The 22,359-nt window shown below is 46.0% G+C and overlaps 1 protein-coding gene across 4 annotated transcripts in view; it reads right to left on the reverse strand.

Moving 5' to 3' along the window:
- Positions 1–22,359, reverse strand: part of ophn1 (oligophrenin 1) — a 254,404-nt gene that overhangs the window by 155,044 nt on the left and 77,001 nt on the right. For 3 of the 4 annotated variants that reach the window (XM_086000871.1, XM_086000881.1, XM_086000862.1), the window contains exons 2-3: positions 16,386–16,481; positions 3,280–3,341 (exon numbers count right to left, since the gene is read on the reverse strand). In XM_086000871.1, the coding sequence (XP_085856997.1) occupies positions 3,280–3,341; positions 16,386–16,481 (158 nt within the window). Of the gene's footprint in view, positions 1–3,279; positions 3,342–4,778; positions 5,774–16,385; positions 16,482–22,359 lie in introns of those variants that run through there. The other variant, XM_086000890.1, reaches the window with a different exon arrangement.

The following is a 22,359-nucleotide window of genomic DNA, read 5'->3' on the forward strand; positions in this document are numbered from 1 at the left end:
TGATAAAGAAAGGGAAAATAGAATGAGAGTAAACTAGCAAGAGACATAAAAAAGACTGTAAAAGCTTCTATATAGGTATATAAAAAGGAAATGATTAGCGAAAGTAAATGTGGGTCCCTTACAGGCTGAGACAGGAGAAATTATAATGGGGAATAAGGAAATGGCAGAGAAATTAAACAAATACTTTGTGTCTGCCTTCACGGAAGACGATGCAAAAATCTTCCCGGAAATAGTGGAGAACCAAGGGTCTAGCGTGAATGATGAACTGAAAGAAATTAGTATTAGTACAAAAATGGTACTGGAGCAATTAAAGGGACTGAAAGCCGATAAATCCCCTGGTGGCCTACATCCTAGGGTTTTGAAAGAGGTGGCTATAGAGATAGTGGTTGCATTGGTTGTCATTTTCCAAAATTCCATAGATTCTAGAACGGTTCCCGCAGATTGGAAGGTAGCAAATGTAACCCCACTATTTAAGAAAGGAGGGAGAGAGAAAACGGGGAACTACAGACCAGTTAGCCTGACATCAGTAGTAGGGAAAATGCTAGAATCTATTATAAAAGACGTGGTAACAGGACACTTAGAAAATAATAATAGGATTGGGCAGATTCAACACGGATTTATGAAAGGGAAATGGTGTTTGATGAATCTGTTGGAGTTTTTTTTTGAGGTTGTAACTAGCAGAATAGATAAGGGGAAACAAGTGGATGTGGTGTATTTGGATTTTCAGAAGGCATTCGAAAAAGGTGTCACACAAGAGGTTATAAAACAAAATTAGGGCTCATGGGATTGGAGGAAATATACTAGCATGGATTGAGGATTGGTTAACGGACAGAAAACAGAGTGTAGGAATAAACAGGTCATTTTCGGGTTGGCAGGCTGTAACTAGTGGGGTACCGCAAGGGTCAGTGCTTGGGCCTCAGCTATTCACAATCTATATCAATGATTTGGATGAGGGGACCAAATGTAATATATCCAAGTTTGCTGAAGATACAAAGCTAGGTGGGAATGTAAGTTGCGAGGGGGATGCAAAGAGGCTTCAAGGGGATATAGACAAGCTAAGGTGAGTGGGCAAGAACATGGCAAGTGGAATATAATGTGGAGAAATGTGAAGTTATCCACTTTGGTAGGAAAAATAGAAAAGCAAAGTATTTTTTTTTTAATAATGAGAGATTGGGAAATGTTGGTGTTCGGAAGGATCTGGGTGTCCTTGTACACGAATCACTGAAAGTTAACATGCAGGTACAACAAGCAATTAGGAAAGCAAATGGTATGTTGGTCTTTATTACAAGAGGAATTGAATATAAGAGTAAAGGGAGAGAAATTGAGTATAGCCCCGTTTGGGGCGCCAGCCTCGCCAGGGCGCTAAAAGTAGCGCCCCGGAAACATTCGCACCCCCGCACCGGAAATTGAGTGGTAGCGCCCCAAAGGGAAGCGCGGCGCTACTGGAGGTGCCCCGCATCCCTCTTGGGGCGCTGCGAGTGAATATCGTGGCGCTACGTGCCGCAGCGCCACGTCGCGCTGCGGTATTGCAGGCCTTCCTCCCCTTCTTAAAGGGGAGGGGCCTTGTGCAGCATGATCTGGGGCCCAGCTGGGCCCCCGAGGATCGGGAGTGCAGGCAAAAGAGCCCGGCACCGAAGAGAAGTGCCGGGCTCTTGGAGCGCACCCGGCACTCCGCAGGGAAGGGGGGGGGGGGGGGTGGTGTTCAGGAGGCCGGGGACGGGAGCGCAGGCAGGTGCTAGCAGGCGGCCAACAAAAATGGCCGCCCCGCACCTCGCCTTTAATTTGCGCCTCCCCAGCCGCAGGTAGGCCCCCCTGAACCCATCGGACATAGCGTCCAGCGGTAAATCAGGGGGCACTGCCGAATATCGCGGCCGGGGCGTCAGTGGGGCGCTGCGCACACCGATGACGTCATCAGCAGCGGCACAGCGCTAACGGTTCGCAGGAGGCGTGGGCAGTGCCTCGCCCGGGCGCCAGTTGGCTTGCGAACCACTTAGCGCCCTCTTAAGGCGCTAACGGGTGGCGCAACCTACTGAATTTCTCCCCCAAGACATCTTACTGCAATTATATAGAGCCCTGGTGAGACCACACCTGGAGTATTGTGTACAGTTTTGGTCTCCTTACCCGAGGAAGGATATACTTGCCAGAGGGAGTGCAACAAAGATTCCCCAGACTGATTCCTGGGATGGGGGGATTGTCCTATGAGGAGAGATTGAGTAGACTAGGCCTATATTCTCTAGAGTTTAGAAGAATGAGAGGTGATCTCATCGAAACATACAAAATTCTTACCGGGCTTGACGGGGTAGATGCAGGGAGGATGTTTCCCCTGGCTGGGGCGTCTAGAACCAGGGGCAGAGTCTCAGAATAAGGGGTCGGCCATTCAGGACTGAGATGAGGAGAAATGTCTTCACTCAGAGGGTGGTGAATCTTTGGAATTCTCTACCCCAGAGGGCTGTGGAGGCTCAGTTGTTGAGTATATTCAAGACAGAGATCGATAGATTTTTGGATATTAAGGGAATCAAGGGATATGGGGATAGTGCAGGAAAGTGGAGTTGAGATAGAAGATCAGCCATGATCTTACTGAATGGTGGAGCAGACTCGAGGGGCCAAATGGCCGACTCCTGCTCCTATTTCTTATGCCATTGGTTACAGAGACACCGTGTTGGTTGCCTGTTCACTCAGGTCCCAGATGCCCTGTTTCCCTCACTGCACCGTTATCAACTCGCACTTTCAGCAACTTTTGGTGGGTAAACATATATTGAGCTGAAGGGTGCAGGGGGAAGTCTAACTAACGGCAGATGCAAATTCTGGCCCATTACATTTCAAGTACCACACAAGCAAATTTTTCAGTATCACGCATTTCTTTTTTAATAAAGTAATAAAATTAAAGCAAGCCAATCATTTCCTGTTGGTTTCTTCTGACCTTGGGGAAAAACCAGGGGTTTACAAGAAGCTGCAACCTACAGAAAAAACACTTCCTCCGCAACAGAAAATCAGCCTCAGAATGTGCCCAAGGGCCCTGACATTCAACGAGTCTCAGGATTATTTTTAATGCATTCATGGGATGAGGGCATGGCTGGCAAGGCCAGCATTTATTGCCCATCCCTAATTGCCCTTGAGAAGGACGTGACATCTTACAAGAAATCCCTAACTGGGTGGTTTTAAATGATCCCTGCAGCATAGACTGTGGTTACTGTGAGGTGTACATTGATGAGGGAAGTGTAAATAACCTTTGACCCCCCGCTGTGCTTCTGCAGATATGGCTCAGAATGAATTGCTTACCATCATCACCCTCTCATCTTCCACCTCCTGCAGTAGCCCTGCAAACTCCTTGAAGGACTCGGCTGAAAAAGAGATGAGAAAATTGACTGTGAGCCTCAGTACCCGAACCCTCAGTTTAAATAAAAATACACGTAATACATTACAGCATCAACGGACAGATTTAGTTCAAGTCTGCCGTTTCCCTATGTACCATTGAGTGTCGGTTAACTTCTCATATTTTAAAAAAAAGGAGCTGGACAAACATCTTAGGAAAGGCATCAAGGTGATGGAGATAATGAGAGAGGCAGGTCACAACAGCTGCAATCCGGGAAAAAAAAAACATATAACTTACTTTAAATTACATATTTAGCATGGGTGGGGGTAAATCCACTTGTCAACAGATATGGGAATTTGATTCCAAACAGCTTGGGTGTTCACTTTAATTTTGGTCAAACGCACACCCTTAGAGGGGTGTAATGGAAATAGAAATTCCAGCAATCTCTGCTGTTAAACGTAGTCAGGGAAAGTCCAGTGTTACAGCAAGGACGGAGGGAGAGGGAGTGCGGAACTCATTCAAAACAAGCAAAAAAAGAGACAGATCTTGCTCTCAACCTTCATATCTTATGACAATATTCCAAAAAACAAAAATGAACACGGCACAAATTTCCTATACTAAGGCTTTTTGTTGCACATTTTTAAGGTCTATGTCCCGAGCTGCTTTGACTGGAGGTTCAGAGGTGTATCTATTGCTCCCACAGTGCCCCCTTCCTCATGCAATGGCAATGCTTTGTGCCAGAAAGTGATTGTTGGACACCATTGTGGTGTGCGTGAATGTTTCTATGATGGAGGGGTCATATCAACTATCTCATGCCTTGCCAGCTGATGGTACACTCACTCATACTCAAACTGCTGTCAGAGAGTCATAACGGCACAGGAGGCGGCCATTCGGCCCATCGAGTCTGTGCCGTCTCTGTAGAGCAATCCAGTCAGTCCCATTACCCCGCTCTATCCCCGTAGCCCTGCAAGTTTATTTCCCTCAAGTGCCTATCCAGTCTCCCCTTGAAAACATTGAGTGTCCCCGCTTCCACCACTTCCGTCTGCCCACTCACCCAGGCTTCATCACACCATTCTCACATGGCCTACATATTCAATTCCCTGCATTTTCTATTTATCTTTCAGATGACCCTCACTATTCCTTCTCTCCCCATTTGGGTTCTTTTGGTTCCAACTTGATTCATCTTGCGCGCTATGGAGTCCGAGAATGGATTAGCTCGTGGCCCCCATAGCGCTCTTTGCGTACAGGGTACGTACAAAATCTGACATCTTCATGCCCTTTCTAGATGGAAAGCAGCCACAAATTGACCATATCTAAGTGGCGCCCAAAGCCGTCTCATTGTGATATCATGGTGCTCATCACCATGGATCAAGGACCCATTTAGATGACAGTGTTCAGCACATCTCAATTCAATTCAATCTTTATTTGCCATATGTAACCAGTACAAGTACAATGGAATGCTTACTCCCCGTCGGGACACGTCAGCTATTCTTACAGCGCCGTGTTCAGAAAGTCAATACAATGGCTTCCAGTGGCAGTGGGAGCACGATGTCCCTCAGCCGCTCCGTCCTCCTCGTCACCGCAGCCTCCTCCTCACTGTTGCCGGCTCCACGTGTGGTGGCCTGCTTCTCCCGCTCACGATCCGACCTCTGGCCGCCATGCCTGGCTCCCCTCCTCCCAGTCGGACTGCGAGCTTCCCGTCATGGAGCTGCCGGCCGACGTGCTGCAGCGGGTCGTGGTGGCTGCTGCTCGTTGCGCTGCGCTGCCTCCGCCCGACTCGCCGAACACATCGTCGGGATGTGAATGCTCCGGTCGCCGCGGCCTCCTCCTCACCGTCGCCGGCTCCACGGTCCGGGGCCTGCTTCTCCCTCTCACGGTTCGGCCTCTGGTCGCCATGCTCGGCTCCCCTCCTCCCAGTCGGAATGCCTTCCCGCCGAGGAGCTGCCGGCCGACATGCTCCAGCGGGTCGTCGTGGCTGCTGCTGCTGCGCCGCGCTGCGCTGCCTCTGCCCGACTCGCCGAACACTTCGCTCCGGTTGCGGGAGCGAGCGCTGGCCGCCCGAAGCAGGGAGAGCGCACTCAGCACCGGACCGTCTTGGCCGCCATCTTGACTAGACATCTGAGCTGCACCGATTAGTGCTGCGATAAAAGGAGCCTGTAATACCCTGCTGGAGAGGGGTCGAGAAATAAAGACGGGGGGATACAACCCAGTGATTAGCAAAAGTCAGCGTATAACTTTGGGTTAACATCTCATCCGAAAGACGGCACCTCCGACAATGCAGCACTCCCTCAGTACTGCACTGGAGTGTCAGCCTAGAGTTTGTGGAAAGAAGGCCAGCTGCTCACCCGCTCAGCAGAGATGCACAAGACCAGTATGGCAGGAAAAAAATTAGTTTCCTAATTTAAAAAGCAAATGATTTGACAGGCTAAGGCCAATACTGGTATCAGTCAGTGGCAGCTCACTCGCCTGCGTCAGAAGATTGTGGGTTCAAGTCCCACTCCAGATACTGGAGCATAAAACTCTAGGCTGACACTCCCAGTGCAGTACTGAGGGAGTGCTGCATTGTCGGAGGTGCCGTCTTTCAGATGAGACGTTAAACCGAGGCCCCGTCTGCCCTCTCAGATCCCATGGCACTATATTGAGGAAAAGCAGGGGAGTTCTTCCTGGTATCCTGGCAAATATTTATCCCTCAACCAATATCACTAAAAACGGATGATCTGATCATTATCACATTGCTGTTTGTGGGAGCTTGCTGTAGACAAATGGTCTGCCCCAATTCCTACATTGAAACAGTGACTACACTTGCTGTAGAGCACTTTGGGATGTACTGAGGTCTTGAAAGGTGTTCTAGAAACGCAAGTCTTTCCAACTTCTTTAATAGCGCAGGGCACCACCAAGGCTGAAAACAGCAGGAGTGTAAACTTAGTGGACCAAAATGTAGTGCTTAGGTGATGGGAAGCCTGGATCTTAAAAGATTCTAGGAGTAAAGAAAAGCAGAGGTATTTAGTTCAGCAGTTTTGGAGGTCCCAGGAAGGAACGATAGAAGACAGTTCAACGTATTACATTAATCTTTTTGGACCCCCAAACAAAAATAATGTTTTTTTTAGTTCTAGCCTCAGAACCACTTAAGAATTATTCATCCAGCCACAATTCCCACAAGCATCTTGCTGCTGGTCGTCTGCATTTGGTTAGATTTTCTTTTTATAGTAGGACTGTAAAGACCTCAGTATTTTGGGTTTCAGGTGCATGGGAAATCTGATCCTCAAATTTGTAAGTCTGCAGAGATATAACGATGGCAAACACAGGTCTGATCACAATGGCCAATAGAACTACTTGAATCTGAAGCAGAATCTAACCAGTGACCTACAACGAACAATGGTCAAACTTCAACTGGCTGGATCTGTTGCAATCTTGTACGTGGTTAACTAAATGGAATCAGATCAAATAAGTTAGTTTAAAAAAACAAAACTGAACTCATTCCAAGATACCGTTTCCTCATTCTAGATCATGCATTGAGGGTCACGTCGCTCAAAAACCAACTGAGGTTTTCATTGAATAAAGCTGCTTCATGTCCGCAGATTTTAGATTGAGGAAATACAAAAGGCTAAAACATGCACCGTCAGATCTCTGATTTTGCAGTGCGCTCATCAATTGAACGTCTTTGGGCAGGGGGCAGAGGGGTAGGACAATGTGTGACTGTATGATATGCCAGTGCATGTTTTTGAGATCATATACTATCACCTCTAGCTACTGGCTATAAGGGTCCTCGAGTTTGGGCAGTCTCAATCCAGTTCCAAGGAGACCTGCGTTTACAGCACAAAACTAGCACTCATCAACCACATCACTGAGGTATGCCTAAGGATGGCTGGTGTGTGGAGGAAGGCCACACATGCAGAAACTATCCTGTGAACAGCTGAAGAAAGGGTTTGCTGTCTGTGCACTGCAGAAAAGGATGCTGAACATGGGTGACAAAAGGACGGGGCACTGCTGTGGAGGCTTAAAAATAGTCTTGCTTGCCCTGCTGGTTGTTAAACATACTGAACTGCCTGCTATATATAACAAAAAAAGAGAGCAATGCAAAGCTGCCACGGGGGTGACTTAGACCAGGAGCTGAGGAATTTGTTTCTTATCTTGTTCCACACACCATCTCTAAGCGAGGAACAGGAACAGGATGCAAACCTGTTTCCCAGGCCTGGGTGAAACCACTCTCTGGAGACAGAACATTACAGATTCAACACAATGCACCATCTTGATTGAAGATACTTTGGCTGGGGGTGGTGAAGAGAAATGAGTTATGCTGTGACCTTGCTGCTGTTCAACTTTAGTTCATTCGCAATCGCCTGTGGAAACAAAACAATCTAGGAGGGTGTGAAACCATTTTCTCACGTTGTTTTAATCATCTTCTTCACTGTCTAGTGATCAGGCTCAATGTTACAAAACAGTAGAGGCCTGCTGCCACCAATAATATTTTACTTGCAAGAACTTTATAATGGAAATATTGAACGTCCAAGGTCACAGCTGATTACAAAGAAACACCTGCTTAAAACAAAAAATGGAGGCGGGGGGGGGGGAGCGCGAGGAAGCAACATGGATGGTGGCCTCAGAACAGATCTACAGCCCTTCAGTTCAGCTGAGGAAGATACAGGATACAGGTAGGGTATAGGAAGGGGAATTATTGATACAAGAATGAATAGGAAACAGTTTGGGATTATAGAATTCTGTAATCGTAGGCACGTTATGCAGTGGAGGATAGTAGGCCAGAGTTGAATAATGAAGATGAGGTCATCAAATGAAAATTTTAGAATTTCTGTTGATTAATTTGAGGGGGGAGTAAAAAGTGTCCATGTAGAATTTTTCCTCTTGTGATTTGTGTGGAATCAATGATAGGCTGCATGATCATGGAAGGAGCCGGCTTAATGGATGAACAGGTCTACGGGGATAGAGCGGGGGCAGTGGAATTAGTTTTGGATTACTCTAGGCAAGAGCTGGCACAGATGCAACGGGCCAAATAATCACCTTCTGTGCGTTAAACTTCTATGGTTCTTTTCGTGTTCCAATCTTTCTTCTGTTGAATTATCAATAACCACCTTCTCCTCATGAAGAAAATACTGTTAGAGTGACTGAAATATCAATAGCAAGATCTTAGATTTTGACTTTATTCCATCTATTTTGATGGACACTAACTATTAGGCCAACATCACCGATAACATTAGCAGCAGTTCCTGAAGTGATTTGGACGTCTTAAAAACGTGAAAGTTTTTCTTAATTTATTCTCGGGGTGTGGGCATTATTGGCAAGGCCGGCCTTTATTGCCCATCCCTAGTTGCCCCAAGGTGGTTGAGCTGCCTTCTTGAACCGCTGCAGTCAGTGTGGTGAAGGTACTCCCACAGTGCTGTTAGGTAGGGAGTTCCAGGATTTTGACCCAGCAACGATGAAGGAACGATGATCTATATCCAACTCCGGATGGTGTGTGGCCTGGAGGGGAACTTAGAGGCAATTCTGTTCTCATGCATCTGCTGCTCACGTCCTTCTAGAGGTTGGAGGTTGTGGGTTTGGGAGATGCTGCTGAAACCCTCGCAAGTCGCTGCAGTGCATCTTGTAGATAGCACACACTGCAGCCACAGCATGCCAGTGGTGGATTGCAGAGTTGGTGGACTGCTTTGTCCTGGATGGCATCAAGCTTCTTATATTGTTGCAGTTGCACCCATCCAGGCAAGTGGCGTGTATTCCATCACACTCTTGACTTCTGCCTTGTAGGTGGTAGAGAGGCTTTGGGGAGTCATGAGCGTGTGACTGACTTTATTAGCCACAACATTTGTGTGACTGGTCCAGTTGGGTTTCTGGTCAACTGTTGATGGTGAGGGACTCGGCGATGGTAATGCCACTAAATATCATCAGAAGGTGGTTAGGCGGTCATTGCCAGACACCTGTGTGGCACAAATATTACTCTTCAGCCCAAGTCTGGCTGCTGTCCAGGTCTATATGCAAGCATGGCCTGCTTCATTATCTAAGGAATTGCGAATGGAGCTGAACACTGTGCAATCATCAATAAACAGCCCCCAACAACCACAGGCCTCCTAACAGCCACAACCATCTTGTTTTGTGCACGTTATGACTCCAGCGATGTGAGCGTTTTCTCTGATACCCATTGACTTCAGTTTTGTTAGGGCTCCTTGGTGCCACACTCTGTTGAATGCTGATTTGAGGTTAACGGCAGTCACTTTTACCTTACCTCTAGAATTCAGCTCTGTGCTCATGTTTGGACCAAGGCTGCAATAAGGTCTGGAGCCGAGTGGTCCTGGCAGAATTGAGCATGGACGAGCAGGCTAATGATGAGTAAGTGCCACTTGACAGCGTAGTTGATGATTCCTCTCATCACTTTGATGATGATGATGATGATTAGGAGCAGGCCGATAGGGTGGTAATTGGGCGGGTTGGATTTGTCCTGCTTTTTGAGAACAGGACATTGTTGAATCCCAGTATCCACACTCGTGCACTTTCTAGCAAACCAAAGCATTGAAGCCTTGCTGTTTTCCCCCCTCCCTTGCTGAGGGAGGTGCGGAGGGCAAATGCAATACCCCTGCTAACTCAGCACACACATGGGACCATTCTGGCTTCTTGCATCTCACACCAGGTGGTGCATTTACCAACAAAGCCATCAAAAGAGCAGCACGTGTGCTTAAAACATGCAGTTTTTGCCTGGCTCTCCTCCCCATAAACCACTTACAGCTCAAGTCAGTCGCTCATACAAGAATCTTGTCGAGTTGCAATTTTCTTTTTAAAATTAATTCAAGACAGAAAAGGGCAACGAACAGCTGCGAGAATCGGTATGTGACAGGCACAGGTGGAATGTGAATCTCATGTTGTGTTCAGACGTTCAATGGAGCAAACTATATCCACCAGTCAGCGAGTTAGTAACTCGAGCACATCAATTTAAAATCATCGACCATAAGCCAAAAGTAGGAGTTTGGAATTTAAAAAAAAATCATCTATGCAGACGGTTGGTTGTTAGGAAATGAAATGCCCGACAGAAATCGTGATGGAAGCAGAATTAGTAATAAAGGGAAATGAATTAATATATGGAAAACAAAAAAAGTGTAAAATTTATCTAGGGACAGGCTCGGATTAAGTGGACCGCTCCTTCAGGGAGCTGGCACAGGCATGATAGGCCAAATGTCCTCACCCCTAGCTCATTTATGGAAGATATATCATGGCACGAGATCCATTACTCTGTGGCATTTTACAGGATCCTCGCTGAACTTTAATTGTACAGGTTGTTAACCAAGTCAAGCGCTCCCTAAGAAGTCAAACTGTCTGTGCCTGTACACATGGCATAAGATTAACCCAAGTGTTCACACCTCAGGTAAAACTGCACTTGTCCGATTTTCCTTAATGCAAAGGCGTTTGGAAAGAGCATCATTCAGCAGAGGCCTAGGTCAAGGTGTCCAGTCACAATGGGAGAGTAATAAAGAGAGCAGAAAATAAATGACCATATACAGAGAGATTCGGTCTTGCACAACATATCTGGATTTTACCCAGCATCTTCACATAAGTCTGGCTTTGGCAGCTGTGCGCTATTATAAGATGCGCCGCCAGATTCTTCCTGAACTTAACATTTTGGAAGAATTCGATATGCGTGAACGGTTGATGAATTTTGCATCACAAAATAGCAGGAGAATCTCATTTCCACAAATTACTATGGTTCCGTTTGAATGGGACAAAAAGCCTTTCTGAAAAAGCCAAGGCTACGACAGTCTTACTGCGATGTTAAACATTTCTTCAAAGAAAGAAAGACTTGCATTTATATAGCGCCTTTCACGACCACTGGACGTCTCACAGCACTTTACAGCCAATGAAGTACTTTTGAAGTGGAGTCACTGTTGTAATGTGGGAACTATAAATATCCTCCTTCCTTCCACTTTTTATGTATTGGCTGCAAAACCATTGACTCGAGTTTTGTTGCCGATGGTTGGTTGCAGATTTTTTTTTTACAAAAGTGGTGTGCATTTAAAATTAAATATTGCTCCCAGTTGATAAATACAACACTTGAATGTTGCAGAGTGGAATATGGTCAGTTATAATAATCAAATCCCATTTGCCAAAACCCATTTAGATTAATCCTTGAGTACTGCGTACAGTTTTGGTCTCCTTATTTAAGGAAGGATATACAGGAAACTTTGTGATATCCGACACTGACGGGACCAGCGTGTTGCCGATCTATCAAAACTGCCGGACATACAAAGTTAATGTTGAAGCATACGGAGGTTTTCATCTCTGTATCTGACAACAAACACTGTTGCTTAGCAACAGCTTCTAAAGAGTCGGCTGCAGCTGCAAGCGTCTGTAGCTGAAGCTGTTGCTATAGCTACAGACCTTGCAGTGGCTGACTGGGGAAAAAAAAAAGAACAAGATCTAAAAAAACTTACAGAAAATAGCTCCTGATTTTTGCCATTAGATCGAGTATACCAGACATACAACCTCCGGATAAACCAAAGTTTCCTGTATTTACATTGGGGGCAGTTCAGAGACGATTCACTAGGTTAATTCCAGAGATGAGGGGTTTGACTTATGAAGAAAGTTGAGCAGGTTGGGCCAATACTCATTGGAATTTAGAAGAATGAGAGGTGATCTTATTGAAACATATGATACTGAGGGGGCTCGACAAGGTAGATGCAGAAAGGATGTTTCCCCTCGTGGGGAAATCTAGAACTCGGGGGCATAGTTTCAGAATAAAGGGTCGCCCTTTTAGAACTGAGGAGGAGGAGGAATTTCTTCTTCTCGGAGGGTCGTAAATCTGTGGAATTCTCTGCCCCAAAGAGCTGTGGAGGCTGGGTCATTAAATACATTTAAGGTGGAGATAGAAGATTTTTACAAGATAGGGGAGTGAAGGGTTATGTGGAGCAGGTGGGGAAGTGGCTTTGAGCCCAAGATCAGCCATGGTCTTATTGAATGGTGGAGCAGGCTCGAGGGGCCAAGTGGCCTATTCCTGCTCCTATTTCTTATGTTCTTTTGTGCATGTTTTCCATAGGTTTGCTGTGACGAAGGTGATAATCCTTTGCTCCGTTTGATTTCTCTGTAACCGTACCGGCATTTTGAACAGTGCACCGGGAGATTTGCACAGCTCCTTGGTAAACACCGCTCAAATGGCAATATTTTCCCATGTGTAGATTTCAAAATGCTGAAAGCCTGTTTGGCCCAGTGGTAAGGGCATGAAATGGTTAAACTTCAAGGCACAGAAAAGGTGCCAGTCATCAAAGTCTGCAGTTCTTGGAGAACACTTTGCTACTGGACAATGAAAGCTTTGACTCATGATTAACTCTGAAAAGGACATTGACATTGAACTGTGAGGCCTTGAATCATGATTGGTTTCAATGGGAAAAATTGACATCTGGACAATGCTCTGAGTTTAACTGAAACAATGGGGTCATGATCGACTTCCTGACATGAACTGAAGATACACAAGTCCCGAGCAGAAAATCAGCCAACCGCCCATCAACAGGGTAGATGCTGAGAGGTTGTTTCCCCTGGCTGGAGTGTCTCGAACTAAGGGGCATAGTCTCAGGATAAGGGGTAGGCCATTTAAGACTGAGATGAGGAGGAATTTCTTCACTCAGAGGGTTGTGAATCTTTGGAATTCTCTGCCCCAGAGGGCTGTGAATGCTGAGTCTTTGCGTATATTCAAGACTGAGATCGATAGATTTTTGGACTCTAGGGGAATCGAGGGATATGGAGATCGGGCGGGAAAGTGAAGTTGAGGTCGATGATCAGCCATGATCTTACTGAATGGCGGAGCAGGCTCGAGGGGCCGTATGGCCTACTCCTGCTCTTATTTCTTAAAGGATGTGCCAGAGGACTGGAGAACAGCTAACGTAGTACCATTATTCAAGAAGGGTAGTAGGGATAAACCAGGGAATTACAGGCCAGTGAGCCTAACATCAGTGGTAGGGAAATTATTGGAAAAAATTCTGAGGGACAGAATTGGTCTCCACTTGGAGAGGCAGGGATTAATTAGGGATAGCCAGCATGGCTTTGTCAAGGGAAGATCATGTCTGACCAATTTGATTGAATTTTGAGAGGGGGTGACTAGGGTAGTGCAGTGGATGTGGTTTACATGGGATTTCAGTAAGGCTTTTGATAAAGTCCCGCATAGGAGACTGGTCAGGAAGGTAAGAGCCCATGAGATCCAGGGTGCCTTGGCACATTGGATCCAAAACTGGCTTAGTGGCAGAAGGCAGAGGGTGATGGTGGAAGGTTGTTTTTGTGACTGGAAGCCTGTGTCCAGTGGGGTACCGCAGGGATCGCTGCTGGGTCCCTTGCTGTTTGTGGTCTACATTAATGATTTGGATGTGAATGTAAAAGGTATGATCAGTAAGTTCGCAGATGACACGAAAATTGGTGGGGTGGTAAATAGCGAGACGGGAAGCCTCAGGACGATATAGATGGGTTGGTCAGATGGGCGGAACAGTGGCAAATGGAATTTAACCCTGAAAAGTGTGAGGTGATGCATTTTGGACAGACTAACAAGGCAAGGGAATACACAATGAATGGTAAGACCCTAGGAAAGACAGAGGATCAGAGGGACCTTGGTGTGCATGTGCATAGATCCCTGAAGGCAGCAGAACAGGTGGATAAGGTGGTTAAAAAGGCATATGGGATACTTATATTCTATGCCTCGGCTAATGAAGGCAAGAGCAGGGAGGTTATGATGGAGCTGTACAAAACGCTGGTAAGGCCACAGCTGGAGTACTGTGTGCAGTTCTGGTCGCCACACTATAGGAAGGATGTGATTGCTTTGGAGAGGGTGCAGAGGAGATTTACCAGGATGTTACCTGGGCTGGAGCGCTTCAGCTATGAAGAAAGACTGGACAGGCTGGGGTTGTTTTCCTTGGAGCAAAGAAGGCTGAGGGGGGACCTGATTGAGGTATACAAAATTATGAGGGGCATAGATAGGGTGGATAGAAAGGAACTTTTCCCCTTAGTAGAGGGGTCAATAACAAGGGGGCATAGATTCAAGGTAAGGGGCAGGAGGTTTAGAGGGGATTTGAGGAAAAGCTTTTTCACCCAGAGGGTGGTTGGAATCTGGAACTCACTGCCTGAAAGGGTGGTAGAGGCAGGAACCCTCACAACATTCAAGAAGCATTTGGATGAGCAATTGAAATGCCATAGCATACAAGGCTACGAACCAAATGCTGGAAAATGGGATTAGATTAGACAGGGCTTGATGGCCGGCGCGGACGCGATGGGCCGAAGGGCCTCTTTCTGTGCTGTATAACTCTATGACTCTATGAGGTCCCAGTTTTAGTCCCGTGTCTGTGTTGAGTCAGCAGTATGGGAGGCTATACTGGTACAACAATTGTAGGTGATGGGATTGTAAAAAAACATACAACAGGGTTCCTGCTGTCTGGTGACGCTTGCTGGTAGGTATACAACTGTCGATATTTTACAAGAATGTGATCAAGTTTGATGCGGCTCATCGTTAAATAGCTTGCAGACATTCATTTTCTGAGCTTACAACGTTGAAGAATGGCCAACTGGGATGAAGTGCTAAAAGATGCCCAACATCTGTGGAACTGTACCCGAGAATACGAGTGCCTTTGGAAGGGGAAGGAAGTTTAAAAAAAAACATGAAAACATCTATTCCAAGGAGTATTGAAAATTTAGTCTCTTCCACCTCCCTCCCCCCACAGAGTGTCAGTTACTCAGGAGTGATCTCATCTGAACTCCTTCAGAGGAACATTAATGAGATTTGGATCCTCCCACCACCCCGCCCCCCCCCCAACGATGGTTATGATGCAGGAAGGGAGTGAAGAGAAAGAGAACAAAATAAAGAGAGATGGGGGGGGGGGGGGGGAGCAGTGATTCCAGCCTTTGAGTAGATTAGCTAGAAATGTGGAAAGATCACAAAAAACAGGTATAAGGTGGTTATTAATTCAGTATAATAATCACAAGTCAGATTTCACTTCTCACCCACTGTCCCTTTACAGTTTCAGTTTGGGAGGGGGTTGGGGGAGGGGAGGGAAGCCATGCGACCAGCACCCAGACTTTTGCCAGCACGATTGACTCTCGCATAAAATAACATTTTTTTGAGAAAGAATATTAATGAAAGTCCAATTTCTAAAAGTTTCTCTTCCTTAATTCCATTCCTCGTTTCCACTCGATGGGCTGATTTCCCCCTCTTTCATGCAAGAGGCTGATGACAGTGTCAAAACTATGGCCTAAATTCATTTACGTTTAGACCCTTTTAAATTATACTTAGTTGCTTAATTTACTTTGAAAAGAAGAGACAATTGGGAGCACAGCAAAGATCTCCAGTCTTCACCTCCCTGCACCATACAGACCAGCCCTGTTCTATTCGTGTACCTGCCCGCTCGAGTTCAGACTACAGGACACAGGGGAACTGCTTACACAAACAAAGTACTAAATGAGAGAAATCCAATTTAGTCAGGGACTCCTGGTCATAGACTCTGCTAAAAAAATTAATGTAATCTTCTGAGTGAGGTGAATAAGCACAGGCAAAACTTGCAAGAAATCGCGAGACTTCTCACTGACCCCTGATGGTAATGAAGCAAAATCTGAAGCTAGAGACAGATCGGTCACAGATTTGATCCTGGTGGTTGCCGGAAGACACAATGCCAGGCAAGTAAATCCCAGGAGCGACAACATCAGGACAGTCTTTTCTCCTCTCAGACTATGCCAAACTGCGGTGATGAGATTACCTCATTCACAACACACAAGGCAGAGTGGTTACCAGCCGTCCAGTTCTTTAAAAAGTAAAAACGGGTTCCTTTTTACCCGAACGAATGCAGTAAAGCGTTAGCCTAATAACCAGGCAGATGGATTCAAGTGAGCAGAGACAACAGGCCACTTTAGCAACTGCATTTCTCTCCAAGTTGGTTGGGCTCAACAACTCGGCCCAGCTGGGTTCCCCCAATCTTCCAGCATTCTGCTGAAACAAAAATATTCACCCAACTCTAAAGTGTTGGACCACCATTTATATTGTGAATTGGAGCTTTTTCTTCCACCATTCATCCTACGGCTGATAAAAAGATGCAGCAATAGTTCACTTCCTTACCGATGTTAATCTCATCGTCGGTCAACGTATCGCCAATGAACTCAAATTGAAATACGTGCAGGCTCTGCGAAAACTTCACCACAGCAGAGGAGTAATCTGTGACAACAACAAAAAACAAAACATTTAGACATCAATGGCTTTAAAAAGTAACGGCACCCCAACACTCATCGCCTGCAACTTCTTACCTTGGCAGCTGGCTAATGTGTGACAGGAGCTCAAAAGCAATCTCAACCTAGCTGTTAGCGGCTGCACAAAGCAACTTTGTTCCAGCTGACTTGGGTTTGGATAAGGTAGAGAGAGAAAGGCTGTTCCCATTAGCTGATGGTACAAGGACTGGGGGACACAGATTTAGGGGGGAAAATTCAATTGGTTGCGCCTCCCATTAGCGCCTTAAGAGGGCGCTAACGGGACGCAAACCAACTAGCGCCCGGGCGCGGCACTGTCCACGCCTCCCGCAAAATTCAGCGGGAGGTTAGTGGTGGCGCTAACCAGTAGCGCCCTGCGCCTCTGGCGATGACGCCACTGGTGTGCGCAGCGCCCCGGCCACATCTTCGGGAGCACCCCCTGACTTACCGCCGGACGCTATGTCCGACGGGGTCAGGGGGGCGTACCTGCGGCCGGGGAGGCGCAATTTAAAGGCGAGGTGCGGGGCGGCCATTTTTGTTGCTGGCCGCCTGCCAGCACCTGCCTGCGCTCCCGTCCCAGACCTCCTGAAACGCCCCTCCCCCCAACGTGGAGTGCTGGCTGTGGTCCAAGAGCCCGGCTCTTCTCTTGGGTGCCGGGCTCTTTTGACTGCACTCCCGATCCCCGGGGGCCCAGCTGGGCCCCAGGTCGTGCTGCACAAGGCCCCTCCCCTTTAAGAAGGGGAGGAAGGCCTGCAATACCGCGGCGCACCGTGCCGCAGCGTGTGGCGCTGCAGCACATAACGCCGCAATATTGACTCTCAGCGCCCCAAGACGGATGCTGGGCACCTCCAGTAGCGCCCCGCTTCCCTCTTGGGGCGCAACCACTCAATTTCCGGCGCAGGGACGCTAATTTTTCCGGGGCACTACTTCTAGCGTCCCGGCGAAATTAGTGCCCCAATTGGGGCACTACTCAATTTTTAGCTCTTACGGTTTTGGCCAAGAGATACAGGGGGGATGTGAGGAAGAACTTTTTACGCAGCGACTGATGATGACCTGGAACTCGCTGCCGACGGATGTGGTGGAAGCGGAGACACTCAATGTTTTCAAGGGGAGACTGGATAGGCACTTGAGGGAAATAAACTTGCAGGGCTACGGGGATAGGACGGGGTAATGGGACTGACTGGATTGCTCTACAGAGAGCCGGCATAGGCTCGATGGGCCAAATGGCCTCCTTCTGTACCGTAATGACTCTCTGACTCTGAAGAGGTCGCAGGGATGCCTGGTGAGAGAACTGGAAATGTTACACTGCTGCAGACACTCTTCTGATGCTGCAGTTAAGGCACATCATTAAGAGAGGACAGCATGCAATATTCATCCCTCAAGCAATGTCAATAAAACAGATCATCAGGTCATTACCATCTTGCTGGTTGCGGGAGCTTGCTGTGCACAAATTGGCTGTTGCATTTCCTATATTACAACAGTGACTACACTTCAAAAAGAAAGTACTTCATTGGCTGTAAAGCATGAAATGATATTGGGTCAAAAGATCAGGATAATGAAACAGTTTGGGTGGAGGTAAGGAATAATAAGGGGAAAAAAACACTAGTGGGCGTAGTCTATAGGCCTCCGAACAGTGGCAACTCTGTTGGACGGAGTATCAATCAGGAAATAGTTGAGGCTTGTAATAAGGGAACATCTATAATTATGGGGGATTTTAACTATCATATTAATTGGACAAATCAAATTGGGCAGGGCTGCCTTGAGGATGAGTTCATTGAGTGTATTAGGGATGGGTTTCTTGAGCAGTATGTAACTGAACCGACCAGGGGGCAAGCAACCTTAGATCTGGTCCTGTGTAACGAGACAGGATTAATTAAAAATGTCCTAGTAAAGGATCCCTTTGGAATGAGTGACCATAACATGGTTGAATTCCATATTCAATTAGAGGGTGAGAAGGTTGGATCTCAAACAAGCGTGCTAAGCTTGAATAAAGGAGACTATGAAGGTATGAGAGCGGAATTGAGTAGAGTGGATTGGGGAAATAGATTAAAGGGTAAGACGATACATGATCAGAGGTGTACATTTAAGGAGTTATTTTACAACTTCCAAAAAAAATATATTCCACTGAGAAGAAAAGGGTGTAAAAGAAAAGACAGCCATCCGTGGTTAAGTAAAGAAATTAAGGATAGTATTCGACTAAAAACAAGGGCATATAAGGTAGCCAAATCTAGTGGGAGGATAGAGGATTGGGAAAACTTTAAAAGACAGCAAAAAATAACAAAAAGATTGATTAAGAAAGGGAAGATAGATTATGAAAGTAAATTAGCAAAAAATATAAAAACAGATAGTAAGAGTTTTTATAGTTATATAAAAAGAAAAAGGGTGGCTAAAGTAAATGTTGGTCCCTTAGAGGATGAGACCGGGAAATTAATGGTGGGAAATATGGAGATGGCAAAAACACTGAATGAATATTTTATATCAGTCTTTACAGTAGAAGACACTAAGAATATCCCAACACTGGACAAACAGGGGGCTAAAGGGGGGGAGGAGCTAAACACGATCAAAATCACGAAGGAAGTGGTACTCGGCAAAATAATGGGACTCAAGGCGGATAAATCACCTGGACCTGATGGCTTACATCCTAGGGTCTTGAGGGAAGTGGCGGTAGGGATTGTGGATGCATTGGTAATAATTTTCCAAAACTCCCTGGACTCAGCAAAGGTCCCGGCAGACTGGAAAACTGCAAATGTAACACCCTTATTTAAAAAGGGCAGTAGACAGAAGGCTGGAAACTATAGACCGGTTAGCCTAACATCTGTGGTAGGTAAAATTTTGGAGTCCATTATTAAGGAGACAGTAACAGGACATTTGGATAATCATAATAGGATAAAGTCAGCATGGTTTTATGAAGGGGAAGTCATGTTTGACAAATTTGCTGGAGTTCTTTGAGGAAGTAACATATAGGGTGGATAAAGGGGAACCAGTGGACGTAGTGTATTTAGACTTCCAAAAGGCATTTGACAAGGTGCCACACAAAAGATTATTGCTTAAGATAAAAAAATCACGGGATTGGGGGTAATATTCTGGCATGGATAGAGGATTGGCTATCTAACAGAAGGCAGGGAGTTGGGATAAATGGTTCATTCTCAGACTGGCAATCAGTAACTAGTGGTGTTCCACAGGGGTCAGTGCTGGGTCCCCAACTCTTCACAATCTATATTAATGATTTGGAGGAGGGGACCGAGTGTAACATATCAAAGTTTGCAGATGATACTAAGATGCGAGGGAAAGTAGTGAGTGAGGAGGACATAAAAAACCTGCAAGGGGACATAGACAGGCTAAGTAAGTGGGCAGAGATTTGGTAGATGGAATACAATACTGGAAAGTGTGAGGTTATGCACTTTGGCAGGAAAAATCGTAGAGCAAGTTATTATCTTAATGGCAAGAAACTGGAAAGTACTGAAGTACAAAGGGATCTGGGGGTCCTGGTGCACGAAACTCAAAAGGTTAGTATGCAGGTGCAGCAAGTGATTAAGGCCAATGGAATGTTGGCTTTCATTGCTAGGGGGATAGAATATAAAAATAGGGAGGTATTGCTTCAGTTGTACAAGGTATTGGTGAGACCGCACCTGGAATACTGCGTACAGTTTTGGTGTCCATACTTAAGAAAGGACATACTTGCTCTCGAGTCAGTACAAAGAAGGTTCACTCGGTTAATCCCGGGGATGAAGGGATGGACATATGAGGAGAGGTTGAGTAGATTGGGACTCTACTCATTGGAGTTCAGAAGAATGAGAGGCGATCTTATTGAAACATAAGATTGTGAAGGGGTTGGATCGGGTGGCTGCGGGGAGGATGTTCCCGATGATGGGTGAAACTAGAACTAGGGGGCATAGTCTTAGAATAAGGGGCTGCTCTTTCAAAACTGAGATGAGGAGGAACTACTTTGCTCAGAGGGTGGTAGGTCCATGGAATATGCTGCCCCAAAAAGCTGTAGAAGCTACATCATTACATAAATTTAAAACAGAAATAGACAGTTTCCTAGAAGTAAAGGGAATTAAGGGTTACGGGGAGCAGGCAGGAATTTGGACATGAGTCTAGGTTCGGATTGGTCATGGCCCTGTGGGTAGCGGAGCGGGCCCAGGGGCCGTGTAGCCTGATCCTGCTCCTATTTCGTGTGTCTAATTCTGTTAGATTCAGGAGATGGTTCTGTGATAGTAGATTGGCGGTTAGGATCAGATCAGCCATGATCTTATTGGGTGGCGGAGCAGGCTCGAGGGGCCGATTGGCCCACTCCTGCTCCTATTTCTTATGTTGTGTTCTTATTTGGGACATCCAGAGGTCGTGAAAGGCGCTATTGAAATGCAAGTCGGTCTTTCTTTGCATCAACCCATCCTAAACCTGACCTGGAAGCGTTCAATGCAGACACTGGGAAAGGCTTTCCATTCACCTGCTGTGGCATCAGTGATGGTGGCAAAAGCTGGCAGACCTTCAATTTTAGGTTCGAGAGACCAAGATAATTGATTTTTTTTCTAATTACTGGATGGATATGAAAGGTTAAAAAATTCAAGCAGCACAAATCTACTGCAGCAACAAAATGCTCCAGCGCGTAAATGCATGAAAGGGAAGGGTTGAATCATCCAGATCTACCATTTCAACTGCAGCAATACAAGGAATAGGAGTTTGCTCGATGTGAATAAGGATGTCAAATCTAAATTTTTGAATGACAAGACATCTCCCCAGCTCTTCCCGGAATTTGCAGTCAGCGGCAAAGCAAAGGTGTTCGCCGCCGACACAGAAGAAAACTGCCCACAGAGATCTCGCAATCACTGTGGCGAGAAGTTTGCCGTTTTCGACACATAAGTGATTTCAGTGCAGTAGAGTGGGGAATCCCTGCTGCGATCTGCTGTGACGTCAACAAGCTGTCCAAGCAGCCAATCACAATGCAGAATTCTCAGACAGGGAATCAGGAAATGAAGAAACTGCTTTTATTCAGACTTTTAAAAATGTTAGCGAGCAAAACAAAGACTGGAACTCTCACATGGAGAGCAGGTAAACTTAATTAAAAAAAAATTTTAATATTTTTTGAAGAAGTTTCTTAAAAATTGTAATTTTTATCACAATGGAGAAACTTGACACTCCACAAAATTAAAATTAGTTTTTCAGGGCCATAACATTTGTTTAGCAGTCAATACGCTGTTAAAACCCCAGTTACACCTCATCCAAGAAGGCCTAACATTTAATGGGGTATTTAGCAGTGATATTACCGTGGAAAAGCCAAGGTTTTAGTCAGTTTCACTAATTTCCAGCTATTGGGGGGAATAAACCACAGCGCAGCCAGTGTCGGAGCAGTGAATGACTGACCACAACTTCAGGATTTCCGCCTTTAGATGCATATGCGCTACATCCAGAAGTTACGGTCAGTTTCAAAGGAGTAATAACAGCTAACGCTATTAGTGCGCCGTTATTAACCACCGCAAATTCCGACCCAATGCACCGTGAATGACAAATAAAAATACAGTTATGCTGATGTCACTGCTGCTCTATTCTCCCTAAATGCCTTTAATTAGCAGAGCTGTCAACGCTGAATAATCCTAAATGATGAGATTTTCAGTTGCATGCCATGTACCCAGAGAAGACTGGCACAAAAATACAAATACAGTTAAAAGCAACAAATTATGTGCATTACATGGACACAGGGGCCATCCAAGTGGCATTAATAGTTTTATTTTTCCTCTTTACCCTGGTACTTGCCACAGTACCGAAATGGCTCACATCAAAGTCACAAATGACATCCTTTGTGACTGTGACAAAGGTAAACTATCCCTCTTCATCCTTCTTAACTTGTC

Source organism: Somniosus microcephalus, chromosome 1 (assembly GCF_052327205.1).
Source record: "Somniosus microcephalus isolate GS21.2 chromosome 1, FLI_Smic_1.0, whole genome shotgun sequence".
Classification (NCBI taxonomy): domain Eukaryota; kingdom Metazoa; phylum Chordata; class Chondrichthyes; order Squaliformes; family Somniosidae; genus Somniosus; species Somniosus microcephalus.